This window comes from Ascaphus truei, chromosome 3 (genome assembly GCF_040206685.1).
Source record: "Ascaphus truei isolate aAscTru1 chromosome 3, aAscTru1.hap1, whole genome shotgun sequence".
NCBI lineage: Eukaryota > Metazoa > Chordata > Amphibia > Anura > Ascaphidae > Ascaphus > Ascaphus truei.
The window spans coordinates 244,057,493-244,081,754 of NC_134485.1; the positions used below are offsets into that span (position 1 = coordinate 244,057,493).

Below are 24,262 nucleotides of genomic sequence, written 5' to 3' on the forward strand. Positions count from 1 at the left end.
AAAGAAGATACAAAGAAGAATACAGATGAAGATGGATTACAAATAGAAGACCCCTGGATTGCCGTGTTTTAATTTTTTATGGTTTTTTATTTTATGGTTTATTATTTTATGGGTTCCTGTGCATGGATTGGTTCGAGAGTAAGCTGTTCAACGGGAGTCGGTGAGTGGGTCAAGTAATGGTAAGTGAACTAAAGAAATGTATTTTATTTAACTTGTTAATTTTGTTAAAAGTTTTTTTAACATGTGTATTTATTTATTTTTGGTATATCATTTCTTGCCACTGTATGTCTAGATCGATATATACATACAAGGTAAGAAATTGTGTTGTTTTAAAAGCTTCATTTGGTGTGTTTTAAATTAATTTGGCTATGCTGCTATGCATAAATGTGTGTATAATGTATTTTAAAATTAGATAGATGTAATTGTTGCTATTGTATGGTGTACTTTAGGTCAGGGTGAGGCTTGCTTTTGTATATTGTATTCTTGTTGGGACTTATATTTTTTCACAGGATAACTTGTTCTGTTCAATGCTTGAATTACTTAATTGTTTAATTGTTAGGGATGGAATGTAAATGCTTTAGGGATGTAATTAATGAATGCTAATTGATTTATGTTTACTGGATTGGTTTAAATAGTATACTTGTTTGGATGTATTGGTATTTTGTTTTGAATATGTTATTGTTAACATTCATTTGCCGAATGTATATGGTGCATAGATTGTATGCATCATATATACAATGTAAATGCAATGTTTTGATTGTCATTTGAGGTTTTTGATTGGCATTTGAGGATTTTGATTGGAAGATCAGATTGGATTATTAAAGGAAATTAATTTTATTGTAGTGTGTCTGTATGGAGAAGTGTTATTTGTAGTACAGCATGTTTTTGATAACCCTTCTACATTTATTTGTATATTGGTTCATCGTGTGTGTATCTCTCTCTCTCTCTCTCTCTCTCTGTATATATATATATTGTTGCATGATGAAGCCACTGTACAAATGAATGGGTGAAGGGTGGGTATCGTGCCAGTGTGGCTTAACCTCTTAATTACCTTTGTGGTTATTATCCGATAAGGTGTTTAAGGGGTTAATTGGTATCTTAATGTAATTGCAATGTATTGGCTTTGTATTGGCTATGTATTTGGTGGGCAACGAAAGACAAGGATGTTGCTGGCGACGGGGGCTTCTTATTGATGAGGTTAGTAGTACTTTATTTATTTTAATATGCTAGTTAATGTGTTTAATAATGGGCAAATAATCTATTATCCCTATCTGGATAATAGTTATTTTGCACATTATTGTACTGTAGGTGTTGGGGGGCGGGGGGGGATTGTATGTATTGAATGTATAGGCCAGGTTTATTTTTTTTACATTCACGGTTGGTTTCTTGGTTCTGCGTGAGACCTCTGGAGACCACCTGCTGTCTCCTCGGGTATCTCACGGGTATCAGGCTGGTGGTTCCACGGGTGACACCTGCGGGGATGAAGCGGTGGCCTCACATCTGTGGGGGCACTGCGGACCCGTAGTCTGCGGGGATGAAGCGGTGGTCCCACATCCGTGGGGGCACCGCGGACCCATAGGTGCGGGGATGAAGCGGTGGTCCCACATCCGTGGGGGCACCGCCGACCCGTAGTGAGCACTCGTGAGTTCCCCATACCCCCGTGGGAACCACCCGAGGCCCCGCAGACACCCGTGGGTCTGACCCGGGCCTCCCAGACATCCGCGGGCCTACTGTGGGGACCCAATTGTGGCCCACGGTGACCCAAGGAGACCACCTGGGGGCCATGGCGCTTAGCGGGACCCACCAACAGGCCTCCAGAACCTGTTTGAAACGAGCTGCTGGTACCCTATAGGTCTGTCAGGTGCCCCGCCGGGGACTCGCGTGGTGCTGGGTTATGAACCCTGTATGTAAATGGATAAATCATGTATTTATGGGGGGGGCACAGGGGGTGGGTAATGTATTTAATAAATAGAATAATGTTTAATGTGGGGCAGTGTATTGTTTTTATTGTGGGTACTGGGGGTGGGGGGAGGGGGTATTGGCCCCAACGGTATGTGGGTAGGCCTCCCTTGTGGGTAGTGGGTGAGGGTGGTTAGGCCTCAGGGGGCGGGGGGTTAGTGGGGGAGGGTATGTAGGCCTCCCGAGTGGTGGGTGAGGGTGGGTTAACCCCTTAATGACTGTAGCGGTTAATAACCTCTATGGTGATTAAGGGGTTAGGGGACATTACATTGGATGTTTTCATTCTTGTGTCTGTTTTGCAGCAGCAGAGGGGGCATGGGCAGGAGGAAGATGAGGATGGCCTTCATTGTGTCAGCCGGAAATGGGTGAGTGCTATATGTATTTAATGTATTTATTGTTGTTTATGTATTTTAAATACACTGGGGGTGTATGTTGTTTATTGCAATGTTTATTGGGGGCAAATGTCCCCAATAAACATGCTATTCTGCCTTAACCCCTTCATTGCCTTAGCGGCTATACGCTATGGTAATGAAGCAGCATTTATGTATTTTAATAATATTGTGCGGAAGCAGGGGGTCCCATGAGCTGAACCGCATTGATTTGTGGCTCAGAGACCCCCTGCTTCCCGAGTTACAGGCCCCGGTTTGGGGCATCGGTTACAATGTCGCCGCCATATTTATAGCGGACACGGCGCGAATGGAACGCTATAAAGATGGCGGCGACACTGCCACCCGATGACACATACCGGGGCCTGTAACTCGGGAAGCAGGGGGTCCCTGGTCCACAAAGCAATGTGGTTCAGCTCAGGGGACCCCCTGCTCACAGTACACTATTATTAAAAATACCTTCATGCTGCTTCATTACCGTAGCACATAGCCGCAAAAGTAAGGAACGAGTGTTTATTGATATGTGTGTTTTACTGATAGTGTAGATGGGCAGAGGGTCTCCGGAGCTGAACCGCTTTGGTTTTAGGTCCGGGGACCCCCTGCTTCCCGAGATACAGGCCCTTTATGGGGTGCCGGTATCCCTCTGCTTTGTTTACATTCCGCGGTCACGTGATCGGGACCTTTAAATGCAGAGGAATACCGGCACCTCATAAAGGGGCCTGTATCTCGGGAAGCAGGTGGTCCCCGGACCTGAAACCAATGCGGTTCAGCTCCGGAGACCCCCTGCACATGTACATTAGGAGTCAAAGTTGTTTATAAATAATTTTTATTTTGCCGATGTTTGTGCATGAGAGAGCGGCTGGTCTCTCTCTGCTGCAAACACTTATCGGCAGAAACGGCCTATCGGCAGGTTATCGGGAGCCAGGCTGTTTCGGCACAGGATCATCGGCAGTTTTGCTTTTGCAGTGATTCGGCAGGGATCGGCATGGATTCGGCCCTTAATGAATACTGCGAGGGCAAATCGCCAAAATAAGGCCTATCGGCAACCCTTGGCGATTGCACTTTTTCGGCGCTTACTGCATAGAGCCCATAGTCACAGTTTCACAAAAAAAGTACACAATAAACAGTTGCTAGTGTAGCCGTGACCCCGGATTCACCCCCAATGAGCAGGAGGTTGCGCTTGCAAATAGTAGTTGTAAAAGCCCGCGAAGGAGGAGAGTGCATTTGGCGGGAGGAAGCATGTCCCTTGACCCAGCCCCTGCGGGGAGGGTCAGGTGAGAGAGTCTAGCCAATGGGCGGAGGAGATGCCAGAGATATAGGCAGTGGTTGCACGCACGTGGGGCCAGAGCTGATTGGAGAGGAGAGGAGACGGAGAGTCTGTGAGGGGAGGTTGAACCGCCCAGGCGCAGGCCAGGTGCCCCAGGCCCAGCTAGCCCTGAGTCACCTTCGAGACAAGCTGAGCTAGGGATCGCCTTAGTAAGGTTCCTGCTCCCCTAGTACTGTAAGTTTTGACCGAGACTATTCTGTCGAGAGGGAGGTCTGGGCTCAGACCCCCCCCCCCCTTCGAGTTGCCGGAGTCCGGGTGGGAGCGCCCCGAACCCTAGAGAGAGAGAGAGAGAGAGAGAGAGAGAGAGGGGGATAAAGCAGTGTCGACGTACAGAGACCCTTTTTGAAGATCGTGGCAGTTCCGAGCACCGGAGTGCTCGGCAGGTATTTCATCAAGTGCACCAACTGTATCATTCATTCACCTGAGACATAGTGGCTGCGCAGTCACCCATACACACACATAGGGCCTGCTGTGAGCGGGAGGACTAATCCTTAAGTATTGGACACGGGGTGGGCTCACCCGGTGGCGGGAGTGGGGGATTATTGTTGGCGTCCGCCGTGGCGCAGGTTGTGGGGCGTCCGCCGTGGCGCTAGGAAATGTTGACGTCCGCCGTGGCTGTTATATAATGTATACCCGTACACAGGAATATTATGGCATGTAATGTACCGTGAGTTTGACCTGCAAGTAAAAGAGATTGGTTTTAGAACTTGGCTGTGTAAGTGTAATTCTTGCATATACGTCCTGCAAAGACTCACTCCCCCTTTGGCGGGAGCTGTCGCAGGTGGAGGCGCTGCGAGCCAGCAGGTAATACAGCACATAGTAGCAGCTTGCTAGTGATAGGAAGCAGGGCTACATTTGGAGGCACTGCTGAGATATCAGACCTGGGGTGCCCCTCGAACCTAAATTGTGATCACCATGGCTTTGCCCACCCGTCACGAGATACGAGACTGGGCCCGTCAAGTACGCACGCCTACTCGTCGCGCCGTAGCGCTGGCCCGAGTGCCCATGGCCTTACCCTTAGAGACTTTACAGACGGCCTTGCGACAACTCCCGGGTTTTGCCAAAGCTCGCCTGGTAGATGTAATTGTAGATCACGACTCCAAGTGGAATACCTTACTTGTGTACTGTCGGCGTAACCTGTTAGCGCTCAAACCTGCCGTTCCGCAATCCCTGGTCTTGCCTGATGCACCGCCCGGCGGTAGTCCTTTCGTTTATCCCCTCCGAGATTCCCTCGTACGTCCATTGGATGAGGACGACCCCACCCTCCCTTTGATTCACTATGCCGAGAGTGAGGTCGGTAGTTGCCGCTCCGTGTCCAGTGACCCGGGATCCAGCGCCTCTGTGGAGGCTGGAGTGAGTAGTAATATGCTGCAAAAACTAAATGACAAGAAAGACCAGTTATCTAGCCCCCCCAGTTTGCCGCCGCTAGTCGAAGCGCTTACCTTAGCCACCCACTAATATTTGATTTGTAATATATATCAGCACTCATAGGAAGGCAAACCAGTAACTGAAATGTACATTTCAGGCTGGGTGTCGAAACTCATTTTTGAGCTTGGTGAAACCTGACATTACCAAAGTGGAACTTTTAAAAGATGTGCAAAACAAACAGGATCTCATCATTCGTCTCGTGGCTCATGATATTCCCCATGAACAGAATAATGATAGTACAATAAGTTGGAAGGAAGATATAAATTACACTGAAGAAGAGGTCGTCTTAAAAGAAGATACATGTGTGCTTGCTTCAAAGAAAATATATTTAAATGTAAGTAATTCTATTTTATAAATACATAAGGTGCAGTATATGTCTTATCGTAAAACATGAAACTGGTGGTCCAGAACACTTTTATATTTTCTGAATAGAGCAAACCAAGACATTGTCTAGCAAGACATGATTGGGATACATATCAACGCATAAAAGAGTATGTATTTGTGGTTTAATGCACCAATTTCAGCTCCAAGCTGCATATGTATCAAACCTTTGGACTGACAGATATTCTGATGCAGAAAAAAACAGTGTCATATGCTGGTGCACAATTTGGTAGAATTGTAATATGTCCATCATGTACCTCTTCACATTAACACTTTCAAATTGCAAGCTATCTCAAATTGGAGCAAAGACCTTGATACATTGGAGCAAAGAAATGCAAGATGAAAATTATTACTTTCTGCTCCAAAATTGCCTTTGTACACAGCTGCAAAAACATTGACGTGAACACCACACAATTCCAAAATAAATAAAATTCCACTAAGAGGAGGAGCAGGCGGCTAGAGGAGTACCTAAATGTTCTGCTCTCTTTCATGTTTCTATTAACTACTGTACATTGCAGATAGCCTGAAAATGAAAGAATGCCTTTTTGAAGATGATACAAATATGCTGTATGCAACAGGGTTGACACTCGAGGAGAGTAAACAAAATAATTATGTAGGTAGATTAGAGGAATTGTCAAAAATGTGGCAAATACAATGTAATGCCAAGAAATGCAGAAGCGTGCACTTCGACCACAAAAACCCAAAGGCAGAATACAGGGTTAATGACACAATAATGTTAACCACTACGGAAGAAAGGGACCGGGAAGTCATTATTTCAGCTGATTTAAGAGTAGGCAAAGAATGAAACAAAGCAATGGGTACAGCCAATAGGGTTCTATGTTGTATAAGGAAAGGTATTAGAAAAGACAGGTATTACTGCCACTTTATAGATTATTGGTAAAACCATATGTCCAAAATTACATCAAGATTAGGCTATGCACAGAAAAGCTACTTAATTGGTGCATGGTGCAAGAAAAGGTAAGCGCAAACCCTATAATATATCAACAAATAAATCACAAAAAATGATATCACCAAGAGGAGATGCTGCTGGTGTGAGGAATTTCACAATCCCTCAATAGACAACAGGAGAAGTACACAGAGCGCAAGAACTCCTCTCGTGGGTAAATGAAGTTCACAGGAATCAGATCAACATGTATTAAAAGAAAAGAGAAAAGATCATGGTACAATACAGTTTAATTAACAAAAAATCATTTGAGCAGTGAGCTCCAGTACACTCACATGCTCCACGATCATTAAAAGCAGTTTAACCAACTCAGGGTTAGGAGCAACGCCCGCAATAAAAGTGTTTGCTGTATTGCGGGCATAGCTCCTAACCCTGAGTTGGTTAAACTGCTTTTAATGATTGTGGAGCATGTGAGTGTACTGGAGCTCATTGCTCAAAGGATTTTTTGTTAATTAAACTGTATTGTACCATGATCTTTTCTCTTTTCTTTTAATACATGTTGATTTGATTCCTGTGAACTTCATTTACCCACGAGAGGAGTTCTTGCGCTCTGTGTACTTCTCCTGTTAATTGGTGCATGGTCTACATCATAAAACTTATTAGAAAATACTAACTGATCTTAACATGTACGACCTATAAGAGAGAAGGGGATATGATAGAAACTGTATAATACATCAAAGGTTTACATAAGGTATAAGAAGAATACACATTTTAGACAAGGTGCTAGAACAAGAGACTATTTCCTGAAACTGAAGGGTGGGAGGTTTTGGGACATGTGGGAAGTACTTATTTACAGGAATGGTACTGGATTCCTGGAATAGCCTCCAAATAGATGTGATAGAAGTTAGAGTATGGGCATTAAAAAATGCTTGAGTAAATGCAGGGTTACCCTAAATTTAACAGGAACCTAAGGATATTGTAGGGTCTTCTGATTCCCAACAGAAATTGGGCAGCCTAGTTAGGCCATTTTGTTATTATTTGATTTCAATGTAAATGTTTCTACATGTGTTGCTAGTTATGTTCTTCATATTTGTAAAGTCAATAAAATCAATTATTTCATTTTCAGCAACTGGAATATACTAGCATGTCAAGTCTAGAGCTCCAACAGGATTTCCAGTGTGGGGATGTATCACAGAAATCAGAAGATGAAGGGATCTCATCAAACATGTGAGTTCACAATTTAGAGAAAGTAAAGTTTTTGTGAATTTTTTAAAAATGTATTCTCTGCTACACAATGGCCGAAAATTCACCAAAGGGCGCTAAGCTTTAGCATACGTTTAGTTCCATTCAAATGAATGGGAGCTGTGGCATGTGAAAGCTTTTGTGGATCTGTGCCTAAGTATGATAGTCAGTCATGAATTCACTATCAAACTGAGCATAGGGTATACAAAGAGAAGAAAACACACTGGTACATATTCACTAAAGGGTGCAAAGCTTCAGCAAGTCTTTACTAACATTAATTTTAATGCGAGTTGGGGTGTGCTAAACTGTAGCACCCTTTAGTGAATATTGGCCTTTGTACTAGAACCAAATTAATATTTACCATATCTCAGTAATTGAATAGCATGTTTGCCAAGTTTCAATTGTGCAAACGTAGTATGCAATACCTTTTTTTTTTTTAGAGGTTCCATATTTAAGTTCCGCACTTAAATAGATAAAAGAAAATGTTTGCATGTAGTTTCATATATTTTGAATATGTTTTTTAAAAATTAACTTTTTCCCAATAGAACTTATGTTGAATGTCTACAATATTTTATTATTTCAGGAACAGACCTTCTACCAAAGCAACCATGTGTTTTGAACAGACCATAGAACCATACAAGAAAAAATCTGAAGGTTCATTTTTATTCTTTGTTTCCTTTGTAACTGCAGTATCATTTTATGTGGAGATTTGTTTTTTTTTATAGGTTGAGGTAACTTTTGAAGTACTTATAAGATATTTAAACTATAAATGAAATAATAGTTTACAAAGCTTTTGAAACTTTTACTTCTCCATGTGTATATGTTTGCGACCTCTTTTGTTGGCCGGAGACAAATCCATGACAACTCTTAGCTTTTGTATACGGCACAAATCTTTAGCAGGTGTGGATAAAAATGTATAAAACTTAGGACACAGGCAGACATTTTAAGTGCCAAAAGTGTGTTGAGCGGCGGGCTGGTAGGTGCAGGGGGGGAGCGCATTCATAGGGTTGAACAGGGTGGTTTTTGGGAGAGAGGTGCATTGTTGATTAAGGGAGGAAGGTTTGTTATGCGGGGGGGGGGTAATTGAGAGGTTTGTGGATTGAGGGGGATGGTGACGTTTAGGGGGTTTGTTTAGCAGGAGGAGATTTTTTTCAGCAGCAACACAAAGAAACACACAGTGACAGAGAGACACAAAAGGTTAAGAGGCTCTCCCAGGATGGGGAAGGGGTTAGGAGGCAGTCCCAGGATTTGAGGTGCACTGGTTGTGATCTTCTGGTCCTTGCCTGTCAAGGTACTGTAGAGAACCTGTGTTCCTGCGCTGCAGCTTCAGCACGACTCATGGAGCTGCCAGACGTTCTTTCACTACACACTGACTAACAAAATCTGTGACACGCACTTGTGAACCGGACTGACGAGGCATCCCCGCTGACAGCTGATCGAGAGAGACGCCGTTTGGCAGACACCCTACCTTTCTTCATCCACTGAGAAGTGGTGATTGGAACATCGAGGGGTGTGTAGTGCCTCTCTTCGAATTGAGGCTTACGGGAACAGATAGCACGACACTGACTGCTCATAGTTTTGTTGGATTTAACTAAAATTACAGAGGGAAGTGTAGAGGAACCACAATCACTTACCAGCAACTTTCACACTCACCATATATAGAAATCAAGAGGAGTGATTGTAAGTGCAATAATCCTTATTTTCTATTTTTGTAATAAAACAGTATTATACTATGGAAAATGTTATGTCCTCATAAAAAAGGTTTATCATCATAAGAATGGTGAACAAATCGAGCCAAGAATAGCTCCCAATCCAGTGTTCCAGAGAACTCCTCATACTGTATATATAATCAATGTAAATAACACATAATAGTCTCCTTTGTATAATATCAACAGGATCAATGTCACACAGTCCATATAATTTATGCGTTCTCCGTTTCACAAACCCCACAATATTGAGGTTGAAATTGCTCACGTCTTGGTGATAGGGGGGGGGGGGGGGAGTACGTGTAGTTGCACAAACCTGCAATCCAATATATCCTTGTCACTCTGTGTTTGGAGTCTTCCTTAGTGCAGCAACAACTGGCTAAGCTGAAAGCACAATAATGTTGAGCTGTATATCACTCAAGGAACCGCTGGACCATCTCCTACAACATGTGCTCACCAGGCTAAGTCGATATAGAAAGTAGAAGATTCCAATGAAGTACTGGCACACGTGTGAAACGCGTAAGAGTGTCTGTGCCAGTACTTTTTGTTATGTTTTTTAACTAATAAATGTTTTTGATCATGATGTCCCAACATCTCTTTTTTCGCGCAAGCAGTGCAGCAGCACTTTTTTCATCATTGAAATCTTCTACTTTCTTATCATCATAAGAAGACATGTACATATGATAACGTGGAGTGAATACAACAGAGCAAGAAAGAAAATAAAACTTCATCAAGATATTAATTTCAAAGGCTTGAATAGACAGACGTTAACGGAGTAGAAAACTCACCACGTGTATGTGATTTTCTCATCATTTAACAATCACACTAAAAGTGACAACTGACAATTTACAGTGTGTAGTTTCTAGGATACACGAGCAGTCTTAACACAAAACACATTTAATAAAATTTGCAAATCCCTACAAAGCACATACATATACATATACATATATATATAAGCCTATAGGGAACCATGTTAAAAATGGTTTTTGAAGCAAAAAGTGGCACTGAGTGCTCATTTGCATGTCATTTCCCAGAATCCCTTGCTGCAGTGGAAGTGCTGTATGCTGGGTGATAATGGTGAAAGGTGGGGTTGCAGACCTGCCTAAGACATGCAGATGAGCATACAGTTGTATTTGCATATATATATATATATATATGTATATATATATATACATATATATATATATATATATATATATATATATATACAGTTAGGTCCGGAAATAATTGGACACTGATACAAGTTTTGTTATTTCGGCTGTGTACCAAAATAAATTTAAGTTACCGTTAAAATACAGGCTTAAAGTGCAGTCTATCAGCTTTAATTTGAGGGTATTCACATCCAAATTGGTGGAAGGGTTTAGGAATTGCATCTCTTTAATATGTAGCACCCTCTTTTTCAAGGGACAAAAAGTAATTGGACAATTGACTCAAAAGCTGTTTCATGGACAGGTGTGGGCTATTCCTTCGTTATTTCATCATCAATTAAGCAGGTAAAAGGCCTAGAGTTTATTCCAGGTGTGGCATTCGCATTTGGAAGCTGTTGCTGTGAACCCACAACGTGCGGTCAAAGGAGCTCTCAATGCAAGTGAAACAGGGCATCCTTAGGCTGCAAAAAAAAAAAAATCCATCAGAGAGATAGCAGGAACATTAGGAGTGGCCAAATCAAAAGATTGGTACATTCTGAGAAAAAAAGAACGCACTGGTGAGCTCTGCAACACAAAAAGGCCTGGACGTCCACGGAAGACAACAGTGGTGGATGATTGTAGGATCATTTCCATGGTAAAGAAAAACCCCTTCACAACATCCAGCCAAGTGAAGAACACTCTCCAGGAGGTAGGCATATCATTATCCACGTCTACCATAAAGAGAAGACTTCATGAGAGCAAATATAGAGGGTTCACCACAAGGTGCAAACCATTGAATGGCCTCAAGAACAGAAAGGCCAGTTCTGGAACAGCATTCTTTGGACAGATGAAACTAAGATCAACCTGTACCAGAATAATGGGAAGAAAAAAGTATGGAGAAGGCTTGGAACGGCTCATGATCCGAAGCATCCCACATCATCTGTAAAACACAGTGGAGGCAGTGTGATGACATGGGCATGCATGGCTTGCAATAGCACTGGGTCACTAGTGTTTATTGATGATGTGACAGAAGACAGAAGCAGCCGGATGAATTTTGAAGTGTATAGGGATATATTGTCTGCTCAGATTCAGCCAAATTCAGCGAAGTTGATTGGACAGCGCTTCACTTTACAGATGGACAATGACCCAAAACATACTGCGAAAGCAACCCAGGAGTTTTTTAAGGCAAAGAAGTGGAATATTCTGCAATAGCTGAGTCATTCGCCTGATCTCAACCCGATCGAGCATGCATTTCACTTGCTGAAGACAAAACTGAAGGCAGAAAAACCCACGAACAAACAACAACTGAAGACAGCTGCAGTAAAGGCCTAGCAAAGCATCACAAAGGAGGAAACCCCGTGTTTTGTGATCTCCATGCGTTCCAGACTTCAAGCAGTCATTGCCTGCAAAGGATTCTCAACAAAGTATTAAAAATGAACATTTTATTTATGATTGTGTTAATTTGTCCAATTACATTTGAGCCCCTAAAATAAGGGGACTGTGTATGAAAATGGTTGCAATTCCTAAACGTTTCTTACGATATTTTTGTTCAACCCCTTGAATTAAAGCCGAAAGTCTGCACTTTTATTGTATCTCGGTTATTTCATTTCAAATCCATTGTGGTGGCATACAGAGCCAAAATTATGAAAATTGTGTCAGTGTCCAATTATTTCCGGACCTAACTGTATATATATATATATATATATATATATATATATATATATACATACACACACACACATACAGTCATGTGAAAAAGAAAGTACACCCTCTTTGAATTCCATGGTTTTACATATCAGGACATAATAACAATCATCTGTTCCTTAGCAGGTCTTAAAATTAGGTAAATACAACCTCAGATGAACAACAACACATGACATATTACACCGTGTCATGATTTATTTGACAAAAATAAAGCCAAAATGGAGAAGCCATGTGTGATAAACTAAGTATACCTTATGATTCAATAGCTTGTAGAACCACCTTTAGCAGCAATAACTTGAAGTAATTGTTTTCTGTATGACTTTATCAGTCTCTCACTTCATTGTGGAGGAATTTTGGCCCACTCTTCTTTACAACGTTGCTTCAGTTCATTTATGTTTGTGGGCATTTGTTTATGCACAGCTCTCTTAAGGTCCAGCCACAGCATTTCAATCGGGTTGAGGTCTGGATTTTGACTGGGCCATTGCAACACCTTGATTCTTTTCTTTTTCAGCCATTCTGTTGTAGATTTGCTGGTGTGCTTGGGATCATTGTCCTGTTGCATGACCCAATTTCGGCAAAGCTTTAGCTGTCGGACAGATGGCCTCACATTTGACTCTAGAATACTTTGGTATAAAGAGGAGTTCATGGTCGACTCAATGACTGCAAGGTTCCCAGGTCCTGTGGCTGCAAAACAAGCCCAAATCATCACCCCTCCACCATCGTGCTTGACAGTTGGTATGAGGTGTTTGTGCTGATATGTTGTGTTTGGTTTTCACCAAACGTGGCGCTGTGCAATATGGCCAAACATCTCCACTGTGGTCTCGTCTGCCCAAAGGACATTGTTCGGGAAGTCTTGTGGTTTGTTCAGATGCAACTTTGCAAACCTAAGCCAGTGTGCCATGTTCTTTTTAGAGAGAAGAGGCTTTCTCCTGCCAATCTTTCCAAACAAACCATACTTGTTCAGTCTTTTTCTAATTGTACTGTCATGAACTTTAACATTTAACATGCTAACTGAGGCCGTAGAGTCTAAGATTTTTTTTGCAATTTCTCTGAGCATTGCACAGTCTGACCTTGGGGTGAATTTGCTGGGACGTCCACTCCTGGAAAGATTGGCAACTGTCTTGAATGTTTTCCACTTTTGAATAATCTTTCTCACTGTAGAATGATGGACTTTAAATTGTTTGGAAATGGTCTTATAACCCTTCCCAGATTGATGGGCAGCAACAATTGCTTCTCTAAGATCATTGCTGATGTCTTTCCTCCTTGACATTGTGTTAACACACACCTGAATTCTCCAGACCAGCAAACTGCTAAAACTTCGGCTTTTATAGAGGTGGTCACACTTGCTGATGATCAATTAATCAAGGGCATTTGATTAGCAGCACCTGTCCGCTACTTAGCATCTTAATTCCTATGGTAGCAGTAAGGGTGTACTTAGTTTTTCACACATAGCTTCTCCATTTTGGCTTTATTTTTGTTAAATAAATCATGACACGGTGTAATATGTCATGTGTTGTTGTTCATGTGAGGTTGTAATTACCTAATTTTAAGACCTGCTAAGGAACAGATGATTGTTATTATGTCCTGATATGTAAAACCATAGAATTAAAAGAGAGTGTATTTTCTTTTTCACACAACTGTAAGTGTACACAGTACAGTACCTACTCTGTTTTACTGGGTGAATCCTCTTTCCACTTTTAGTCTTTCCATAGGCATGATAGCAGAAACAGTTATGAGTTACTGGGATGCCCGAGCTAGCTAACCAGGCTTTGATATGCATTATTCGTGTCCTTTCTTGTACATCTCCAGTATTCTCATGCTGAGATCGTTTGAAATAACTTTGCTGGGCATCGCTGCTTTATTAAATAAATGAAGCACAGCTATCTAATGTACAGTATAGTCGATGTGTATTTAGTCAACAGAAGTGATGGTGTATTTATCATGTACCTGTACCGGTAACGTATGCGCCCACTTTTTACACCTGTACCTACGAATGACGTCGTGGATACTGTGCATAAAATGTGACACAAATTGCATAGCCTCCCACACGCTGGTGTCTATCTGAATTAACTGTTATCCAGAAACTGTATTGTGCTTCATCTTCTGTCATGGATCATACCCGATTCGACGCACTCAATAAGCGGCTTTCTGCTGCTGTCCCATTCACGAGAAAAAGCTTCCAAGGCAAATAACCCTGGACTGGGCTGTAAAAAGAAGAAAATGGGAAAAGTCATCAACTCGACAATTTTATGGTTGGGCCCCACCGATGCCCAGCCAGACATTCCTCGCCCAAAAAGTCGTCCTCTGCCCCATCGAAGCCCAACCATACGGCCCTCGCACAACCGAAGCTGAACAAGATGCACCCCGCCCCATCGATGCCCAACCAGATTCCCCCCGCTCTTCTTGCCGATCACCCAGCCACGTGGAAGCATAACCGGATTACACCCTCACACCTTGCACCAGATCCAGCTCGGTCGTCTGCATGATGGATGTTTTTAGTGGTTACGAAATGCCTAGCAGCACAACACAGCAATACATGGACAGAATGGAGGCCAAGTTGGATCTTCTTTTGGAGAGGATGGAGAGGGGCATGGATGTTTGAATGCAAATTATTTAGAGGGACACCTGCGGTCTCTATTTTTTGGTTGGTGTCCCTGCCCCTATATGTCCAATGCAGGAGCAGGAGGACGACCTGGAGGAGTCTTTTCCTCCCCTGGAGGGACCGCATACACCCCATGCACCCTCTCCATCTCTGGAATTGACCTGCATGCCGCCAAGAGCATTCACACCACCAGAGGTCCCCCACCGATCACCTTTGTCTCCACGATAAACCATTCTGTTCGAGCCGATGACACCACCGAAGAGCACAGGTATGACAGGAGGAAAGCATCCTCCCAGACCATCTACCCTCACCCACTGACAGAAGCACACCCGCTCCACCACCCGCTGCTCCCAGGAGTGTATAGCTGCAAATGCCACCGGCGATGCGACCCGATCCCAGACATCACTCTAAATGACCTCCCTCTTTAGAGCATCCTGGAGAAATACTTAACCAGAAGCGGAGGACAGGCGCACAGATTAGCCATTCTCATTTTGAAACACCACATCAGTTATGAGCTGTACCTTGAATGGTGCCATCATGTTAATTATGATGGCAAGAGGGGCAAGAATACGCTTCCTGAGAATTTACAGAGAACTATTATAGATGAAATCCAGCCCCCAAAATAAGCGGGGTTTCAATATGACCATGCTTATTTACAAAGCCGTGAAAGACAGCATCAATGCCTTTTTGAGGCATAGAAGGGTTCTTGCCTGGAACCCCAACGGCTATGGGGAGTCATACAGGTTTAATTAATTTTAAAATAAAAATACGCCGGAAATGTTTTTAATAAAAATAAAGTGTGTGTGTGTGTGTGTGCCGAGCACGCACATTTTAAGGGAAACTTTTGTCTTTTGGCACTGTTTTGTCACAGAAAATGTATTTGTGATGGTGATGTTTTTAATTAAAAATCAAATCACAATTTCAGTCCCAAAACACAAAGAAGTTTGACTTAGAACACGTGTTTTAGCTATTTGCACTTCTATTTTTATAGTAACTGTGAATTCCTTGTGTGTGTTTGTGTGTGTGCGTCACTGTGTGTCACTGTGTGCGTGGCAGTGTGTGTGTGTCACTGTGTGTATGTGTCTTCCAAGTGTGGCGGTTTCAAAAGTACACAGCAAAAGCGGAAAAAAGTCTCTAAAGTGCCCAAGTAGCAATAAAACACTTGGACCAATTTTATCCTACATGTTTCGTAGTCACAACTACTTCATCCCTGATGTGACTACGAAACATGTAGGATAAAATTGGTCCAAGTGTTTTATTGCTACTCTATTCTATGTGTGCAATTTGGGCACTTTAGAGACTTTTTTCCGCTTTTGCTGTGTACTTTTGAAATCGCCACTGTGACGTCACTCCACAGCGTCCTGCAACGGAGCAACAGCGCGACATATTGGAGTTTCATTCCCAGCCAGCCAGTTCACCCCTGCTTGTGGCTGCACTAAACGGAGAACTCTGCGAACCACCCAGGTCCTCACTGATCAATCCCGGTGCGTCTGCAGGCTGCAGATTGCTCGGTCCGTCTGGAGCCCAGCTGACCAGAGGGGAGTTTCCCACAGAGACGGTGACCGAATGCAGAGGTGTTCTTAGGAAGGAAAAGCATCGCAGCTGCTGTCCCAGACGCCTGCCAAGGGAAACATACTCCTGACTCCTGTATGAGCGGCCGCCGAGTGGTAACTTGTGTGTTTAACACACTCAATGTTTATGTCCTAATACCTTGATGTACACAGAATATTTATCCCCTATTTTAATATACACTTGTTACTTTCATACTTCACTATTTGCGTTGTGCGCTGTTTTTTGTCTCCTTATCTTCAGTGTTTGGGGGGTGCCGAGCCACCCCCTGTTTAATAGCAGCAGACGGTTTCTACATCACATTTTTTTTTTTTCTCACTGTGGTTTTTTTTTTTTTGTGGTTTTACCAGTTGAGTAAAAATTAGAAGGGTATATGTTAATACACATTGTATCACTGATAATATTAGAGGTTTATTAGTTGCGCACGATATATTTTGTTTATCAATGACTGCTTGAAGTCTGGAACGCATGGACATCACCAAACGCTGGGTTTCCTCCTTTGTGATGCTTTGCCAGGCTTTACTGCAACGGTCTTCAGTTGTTGTTTGTTCGTGGGTCTTTCTGCCTTAAGTTTTGTCTTCAGCAAGTGAAATGCATGCTCGATCAGGTTGACATCAGGTGATTGACTCGGCCATTGCAGAATATTCCAGAATATTGCAGAATATTCCACTTCTTTGCCTTAAAAAACTCCTGGGTTAGGGCGCATGCGCGATGGTGAGGGGACTAGCTGCTTAAGCCGTGAGCTCCCACCCCCGCCGATGATATAAAGCAATTATAACCGGGAAAAAAAAGCGTTTCGAACCGGCGTTTTCCCACTCTAACCAGGGAAATAACAGAGATGGCTCCGCAATCAACGAAAAAGAAAAATACGGGCGACTTGCGTAAATATCTCAGCCGATCTGCGGCAAGAGATGCCGAACCAGAAATGGCGCCGGGCTCCGCCGCGGGCTCGGGTTCCGACCGCGATGAAGATATGGAGGAGGCACCGGAGCAGCAACCAGTACGGCGATGTGATTTTGATCTCCTCTACAATGGGATGAAGACGCTCTTCCGGGCGGAGATTCAGGAACTTAAGAAGGAGGTGCAGGGCCTCGGTGAATGGACGGGTGCCCTGGAAGATAGAATGGCGACCGCCTCCGCAAACTTCAAGAAATCGGAGAAGCGGTCCTCCTACCTGCAGGCCCAGATCTCGGACCAGGCGGACAGACAGGAGGATTCCGAGAACAGGGACCGCCGCAGCAACGTTAGAATACGTGGCATCCCCGAGGAGATCACGGAGGTCGAGGACTTTATTACCCGCTGGATGGCAACTCTGCTCCCGGACATTCCCGCGGCGGAGCTGCTGATGGACAGGTGTCCAGGAATAGGCCGGTGGCAAATGAACAACCGCGGGATGTCATTGCCCGCATGCACTATTTCCGCACCCGGGAAGCGATTTTCCAGAAAGCAAGGGGAGAGGGAGCCTGCAGGTTTGAGGGGGCAGCCCTTCAGCTGTTTCAGGATCTTTCCCCCATAACATTGGCCCGGCGCAAGAAGCTTCAGCCGATCACGAAAGTCCTCCGTGACAGAGCCATACGCTATAGATGGACCTTCCCGTTTGGCCTGTTGGTCATTAGAAACGGGAGGGCCATCTCCATGAAAGACCCAGAAGAGGGCAATGACTTTCTGAGCAAACTGGGGGTGAAGGAAAGTTTGGCGCCGGGGCCCCGGCAAGAACCAGAGCCCGACACAGAATGGCACCAGGTCACCACCTCCAAGAAAACTCGGGAAGCGAGTGAATCGGAGAAAGAATGATTAGCCAAGGAGAGAAGACACTTTCCCTGGTTCAGTTGCCTATGTTGAGGCGCAAGTTACAGTTAAAATGGCGCAGATAACCTGTAAATAAACTGTCAGAAGGCGTGAGGTTTACCCCTAAGACAAAGCCCTACAAAGCCCCCACACTGCCTCACATGTGTCACACGAGACCCCAAAAGGCACGGTCACCTGCAAAAACAAACGGGCCAAGCACCTACCTGTATTCCTGGCGGAGCGTGGTAGACCGCAACCCGGAAGAGGGCCGTGGAATGCACGCCCACGAAGATGGAGTCTTGGCGGGCTAAGCCGCACATCACCGGATGAAGAAGGGCTCAGCGCGGGAAGACAACGCGGGAAGGCATCCACCTCCGAGGACATCCAGCAGCCGAATGAAGAGAACCGGATGGACGTCACCGGATATGGGCGAGCGGCCATCTTGGATGGGGCACACCGGGACCGGACGTGCATAGCCGGTGGGCAGCGGAACCAGCCCGACACGGTCAGCACAAGGGGGGAACTTACCTAATAATGTAAAGGGGGAGCGGAGCACGCATTGACAGCCACGGAGCTGTCAGCCACCGGAGACTGGTACTATACGGTACAGAGCAGTCAGGTTACACAGCAGGCAGCAAAGGACCGGCACCCAGATGAGCCCCAAATAGGCCCCGGTAGGGCCTCATATGGCAGCGCACAGCACCCCAAGATTATAAACCGGACACAACATCTCCCCCGGGCATAGAACAGGGAAGGGAAACCCACCCACAGGGGAAGGCAGATAGCGGGGATAAGATGCCACACCAGCGGAACCTCCACCACAGAGGTAGCTAGGGTCAAAGAGAGTCAAGGGAGGGGTTCTATAGTAATTACACCACCGGGAGTATACACCTACATCTAACATACTCTACAAGTGCAGCCAGAGAAGGAGGAGATTAGAGGGATGGCCACGCACACGGGGCAAATAGACATAGCGGGAAATGGATCAGGGGGCCAGAACAGGTTATAACATGCGCTGAGTTGCGTTTTTCACAGACTACGTGGATATGGTCGTTTATACTGGTTATAATTGTTTATAATGTTTGTTGGTTAGAGGCGGGGGAGGAAGTAGCTACATGCCCGCCGTCGTCATGAGACTCCACATGGGTACTTGGGGGGCAACCCCAAGGGACCCATGCAAGACCCCACTGGGCCGGCAACTATGGGCCAAGAGCACATCAGCAGAATCAGAAGCAGACTTGCCCAGGCCGGACCCCCAGAAGGGGCAATTCAGGTGACCTTGGGAACTCAGTCCCAAGGGTTCACCAAAGGTTTTATTTGTCTTTGTACTGTTCTTTATTTGTTCCCTGTGTATGTTCCCCTTTGTTTCCCCCCCGCACAGACTAGAGGAGCACGAGAAGCACCCTGGAACCAGAGGCCCCAGAGAACTCCGAGTTGCGCACCAGCCTACATCGCAGAGCGATACCTTGACATCACTGATGGGTAGGGATTTCACTGTAATCTCACACAACGTAAAAGGATTCAATAGCCCCCTTAAAAGACGATTAACTATGACTGATTACAGAAAACATGACCCCGACATCATCCTACTACAGGAGACGCATTTCTCTAAATCTAACTCCCCAAAACACATTGACGGCAGGTACCAAACTTGGGTATCAGCGGCAGCTAACAAAAAGAAAAGAGGGGTCGCGATCCTGGTACACAACCGCCTTGCGCTAGATATCAAACTCACCAAACGAGACAAAAATGGTCGGTTCATAATAGTGGTGGGTGTCATCCGAGGACAAATCCTAATGAGCGTGCTGACACCTTTTTAGACAGTTTCTTTACGACCCTACACAGAGTAGCACAGGGCGGTATAATACTAGGAGGGGACTTTAACCTCACGCTGGACACACATGTTGATCGATGCACGCCAGGCGGGGTTAAACACCCACAAAGCAGAGTAGCGTGGGTCCGAGGCCTTAAAGCTAATAGATTAGTGGTCATATGGCGAGAGCAGCACCCCGGCAATAAAGAATACACATTTTACTCACACCCACACGACCGCTACAGCAGGATAGACTACCTCTTTGGGTCCAACAGAATGGTTTCGCAGATCTCCCACATGGGAATCCATGATATTTCATGGTCTGATCATGCGCCTGTAGAGCTGCGGTGCACCGACTTTAGACTAGACAGGCCAGGAGCGACATGGAAACTCAATGAGTTACTACTAAAAATCCCCGAGATTGAAAAAAAAGTAGGGGATAAAATCAGGGAATATTTCAAGGAAAATGTCGGTAGCGTGACATCTCAATCCACTCTATGGGAGGCCCATAAGGCGACTCTACGAGGTGAGCTCATAGGGATAGCGAGTAGGCTGAAAAGAGAAAGGGGACATAGGATTAAGATCCTACAATCCAAATTGACAGCCCTATCTGCCCTCCATAAAAACAACAAACAAGCACAGACCCTCCAGGCCTGGCTTGATACTAAAACGAAACTAAATTTACTGATGTCCTCCCGAGCTGAGAAGGAGATGACCTGGTCCAGGCGTAAATTCTACGAAAAAGCGAACAAGCCAGATACCCCACTTGCCAATAAACTTAAGAACATTAACCGTAACTTTCACATCCAGGCAATTCGAACAAAAAAAGGTGACCTCACTTCTGATCCTAAACAAATCGTGGAAGAATTCAAAACCTATTATGAGACCCTCTATGATGGGGCTAAGGTCTCCCATCGTGAGAACACTCATACACAGCTGAAGACATTCTTAAGGGGAGCAAAACTACCAAGATTGGGCAGGGAGGAAAGGGACGCACTACAGGAAGATTTTTCAGGTGAGGAAATAACTGAGGTAATCAAATCACTGAAGCCAACCAAAGCCCCAGGCCCGGATGGCTTCTCTAATCTATACTACAAAAAATTCCGAAAAATTCTAGTATCTCACCTGGTGAAACTGTTTAACTAATTCCTAGAAGGTGCCCCTATACCTGGCCAAATGCTCCAAGCGTCTATATCAGTGATCCCCAAACCTGGGAAGGATCCAGCTGACTGTAAAAGCTATCGCCCGATATCCCTTATCAACTCGGACACCAACATTTTCTCCAAATTATTGGCTAACCGCCTAAACGCAGTTATGCCAAAGCTGGTCCACCCCAATCAAGTAGGGTTCATATGCGGGAGGCAGGCAGCAGACAATACTAGACGGATCATAGACCTAATTGATTAGGCACAACGGAAACACATACCGTCTATGGCATTGAGTCTGGACGCCGAGAAGGCCTTTGACCGAATTGATTGGCCCTACCTCACAGAGACGCTTGGGGAGTTCGGCATAGGGGGGAGAATGTTGGGCGCCATTCTGGCTCTTTATCGGGAACCGAGGGTGAGGGTCAGACACCAGGGCTTCCCTTCGGAAGAATTCCCGATAAGAAGTGGCACCAGGCAGGGATGTCCCCTCTCCCCACTTATCTTCGCATTATGTATTGAGCCCTTGGCGGCACATATCCGTAATAGCCCGACATAGCAGGGATACAAATCAAAGAGCAGCCACACAAGGTGGCCCTGTATGCGGATGATATTATCCTAATGTTATCAAAGCCCCTTACCTCCCTGCCGAATGTTTTCAGCCTGCTGGGCGAATTTAACAAGATCTCGGGATTCAAGATCAATCAAACCAAATCAGAAGCGTTAAATATAAACCTGCCAAAGGTCACTAAAAAACTAATTGATCTAAATTTTAACTTCAAATGGCAAGCCTCCTCCATTAAATACCTAGGGGTTAATATCACCAAAGATTATAACGCCCTATATAAAGCCAATTACCCCAAACTGATAAGGACTCTGAAGGAGGATCTCAGGATTTGGTCAGGATACGCAATTTCGTGGATCGGCAGGATCCAAAGCCTCAAGATGAATTTCCTTCCCAGAATCTTGTATCTTTTTCAGACCCTCCCGATACAAGTGGCCAAAGATGACATCCTTCGTTTACAGTCCTCCATGGTGAAATTCGTTTGGGGTAACAAAAAACCACGCATCAAATCTAGCATTTTAATCAGACCAACAGTTAGAGGAGGACTGGCGGTACCTTGCTTGATATCGTATTTCAGAGCGGCCCAAATTGTTCAATGGCATATGCACCCTAGCTTGCGTAGATGGGTGGAGTTAGAAAAAGCATGCTGCGCCCCCGTAGACTGCCAAAATTTAATTTGGCTACCAAAAAAGGTACATGGGACCATGGGAGAGCCGCTGGCCGCACTGAGTAGCTCGTTGGCAACTTGGGAGAATACCAGATATAGGTGTGCCCTTACTACCCAGCACACATTCATGACCCCGTTCGTGGGGAACCCTGATTTCACTCCGGGTCTGTTGAGCAAGAACCTAGTCACATGGAAAACAAAGGGCCTCACGTGGCTACTACATCTGGAGGGAAGCCAATCAATAAAATCCTTTGACCAAATTAAATCAGAAACAGAGATGCCAAACTCTGAATTTTTTAGATACCTCCAGATAAGAGCATTCTACACAAAGATCCCAAAATGCCTCTGGCGTACAAATTTTGAGCAGCTGTGTTCAAGAGGAACGGACACCACGGGACTTACGTCTAGGATTTACAGAGAGGTGATCTGCCCTAGAACTGACGACGACACCAAACTTAGCTACAGGAACAAATGGGAATCAGACTTAGGGGAGACGGTAGAGGACGAGGACTGGACTACAATAGTACTGGCAGCAGCTAAGAGCTCTATATGCACTACTTTGAAGGAGAATGCATATAAGGTCCTAATGCGGTGGTACCTTACCCCAGTGAGATTGGCAAAGTTTGTAAAAGACTACCCCCCATTGTGCCCTAAACAATGTGGGGAACATGCAGACTTACTTCACATGCTGTGGGGTTGCACCAGAGTGGCTCCTTTATGGGAGGAAATCCAAAATTGGCTACAGAGAATTCTCGGACTGGCGGTCCCCCTAGACCCCTGGCTGTTCCTGCTGGGCAGGCGCACCCGGGGGCTGGGCAGATCAGCGCAGAAATTGATTGCACATTTTGCACCAGCCATGAGGTGCGAAATTGCAGCATTGTGGAAGCTACCAGATTTACCCACAATTCCGAAAATTCGAAACAGAATTTGGTATATTTGCCGGATGGAGCAATTGACAAGTCTGGTCAATGACACCGGCACAAACTTCCTAAAAGTCTCCCTTCCCCCCCTTCTCCCTTTCCCCCCTCAATTGTTTGTGCTGTTCGTCTTGTTTGTCAGTTGGTTTGCCCTGTACGTCCTAAATTGCTTGGAGCGGGGAAAATGAGAAAATTTGGGAATATGGACAATAAGGGAAGACAATGTGTTGTTAGACAATGTTCGATCTGTACCATAACCCAATAAAAACTTTTTTGTGGAAAAAAAAAAAAAAAACTCCTGGGTTGCTTTCGCAGTATGTTTTGGGTCATTGTCCATCTGTAAAGTGAAGCGCCATCCAATCAACTTCGCTGAATTTGGCTGAATCTAAGCGGGCTATATATCCCTATACACTTCAGAATTCATCCGGCTGCTTCTGTCTTCTGTCACATCATCAATAAACACTAGTGACCCAGTGCCATTGTAAGCCATGCATGCCCATGCGATCACACTGCCTCCACCGTGTTTTACAGATGATGTGGTATGCTTCGGATCATGAGCCGTTCAAAGCCATCTCCATACTTTTTTCTTCCCATCATTCTGGTACAGGTTGATCTTAGTTTCATCTGTCCAAAGAATGCTGTTCCAGAACTGGGCTGGCTTTTGTAGATATTGTTTGGCAAAGTCTAATCTGGCCTTTCTATTCTTGAGGCTTATGAATGGTTTGCACCTTGTGGTGAACCCTCTGTATTTGCTCTTGTGAAGACTTCTCTTTATGGTGGACTTGGATAATGATATGCCTACCTCCTGGAGAGTGTTCTTCACTTGGCTGGATGTTGTGATGGGTTTTTCTTTACCATGGAAAGGATCCTGCGATCATCCACTACTGTTGTCTTCCGTGGACGTCCAGGCCTTTTTGTGTTGCAGAGCTCACCAGTGCGTTCTTTTTTTTCTCAGAATGTACCAAACTGTTGATTTGGCCACTCCTAATATTCCTGCTATCTCTGATGGATTTTCTTTTTTTTTTGCAGCCT

At 44.7% G+C, this 24,262-nt stretch overlaps 1 protein-coding gene across 3 annotated transcripts in view; it reads left to right on the forward strand.

The window, feature by feature from the left end:
* Positions 1 to 24,262, forward strand: part of FSIP2 (fibrous sheath interacting protein 2) — a 225,397-nt gene that overhangs the window by 193,957 nt on the left and 7,178 nt on the right. Inside the window, exons 19-22 of one of the 3 annotated variants that reach the window (XR_012799882.1) lie at positions 5,198 to 5,434; positions 7,512 to 7,612; positions 8,211 to 8,281; positions 19,505 to 19,605. Coding sequence is in view for 2 of the 3 variants with exons in the window: in XM_075590484.1 (XP_075446599.1) it covers positions 5,198 to 5,434; positions 7,512 to 7,612; positions 8,211 to 8,281 (409 nt within the window). In the remaining variant the exon portion in view is untranslated. The remainder of the gene's footprint in view (positions 1 to 5,197; positions 5,435 to 7,511; positions 7,613 to 8,210; positions 8,282 to 19,504; positions 19,606 to 24,262) is intronic. The other 2 variants (XM_075590484.1, XM_075590485.1) reach the window with 2 other exon arrangements.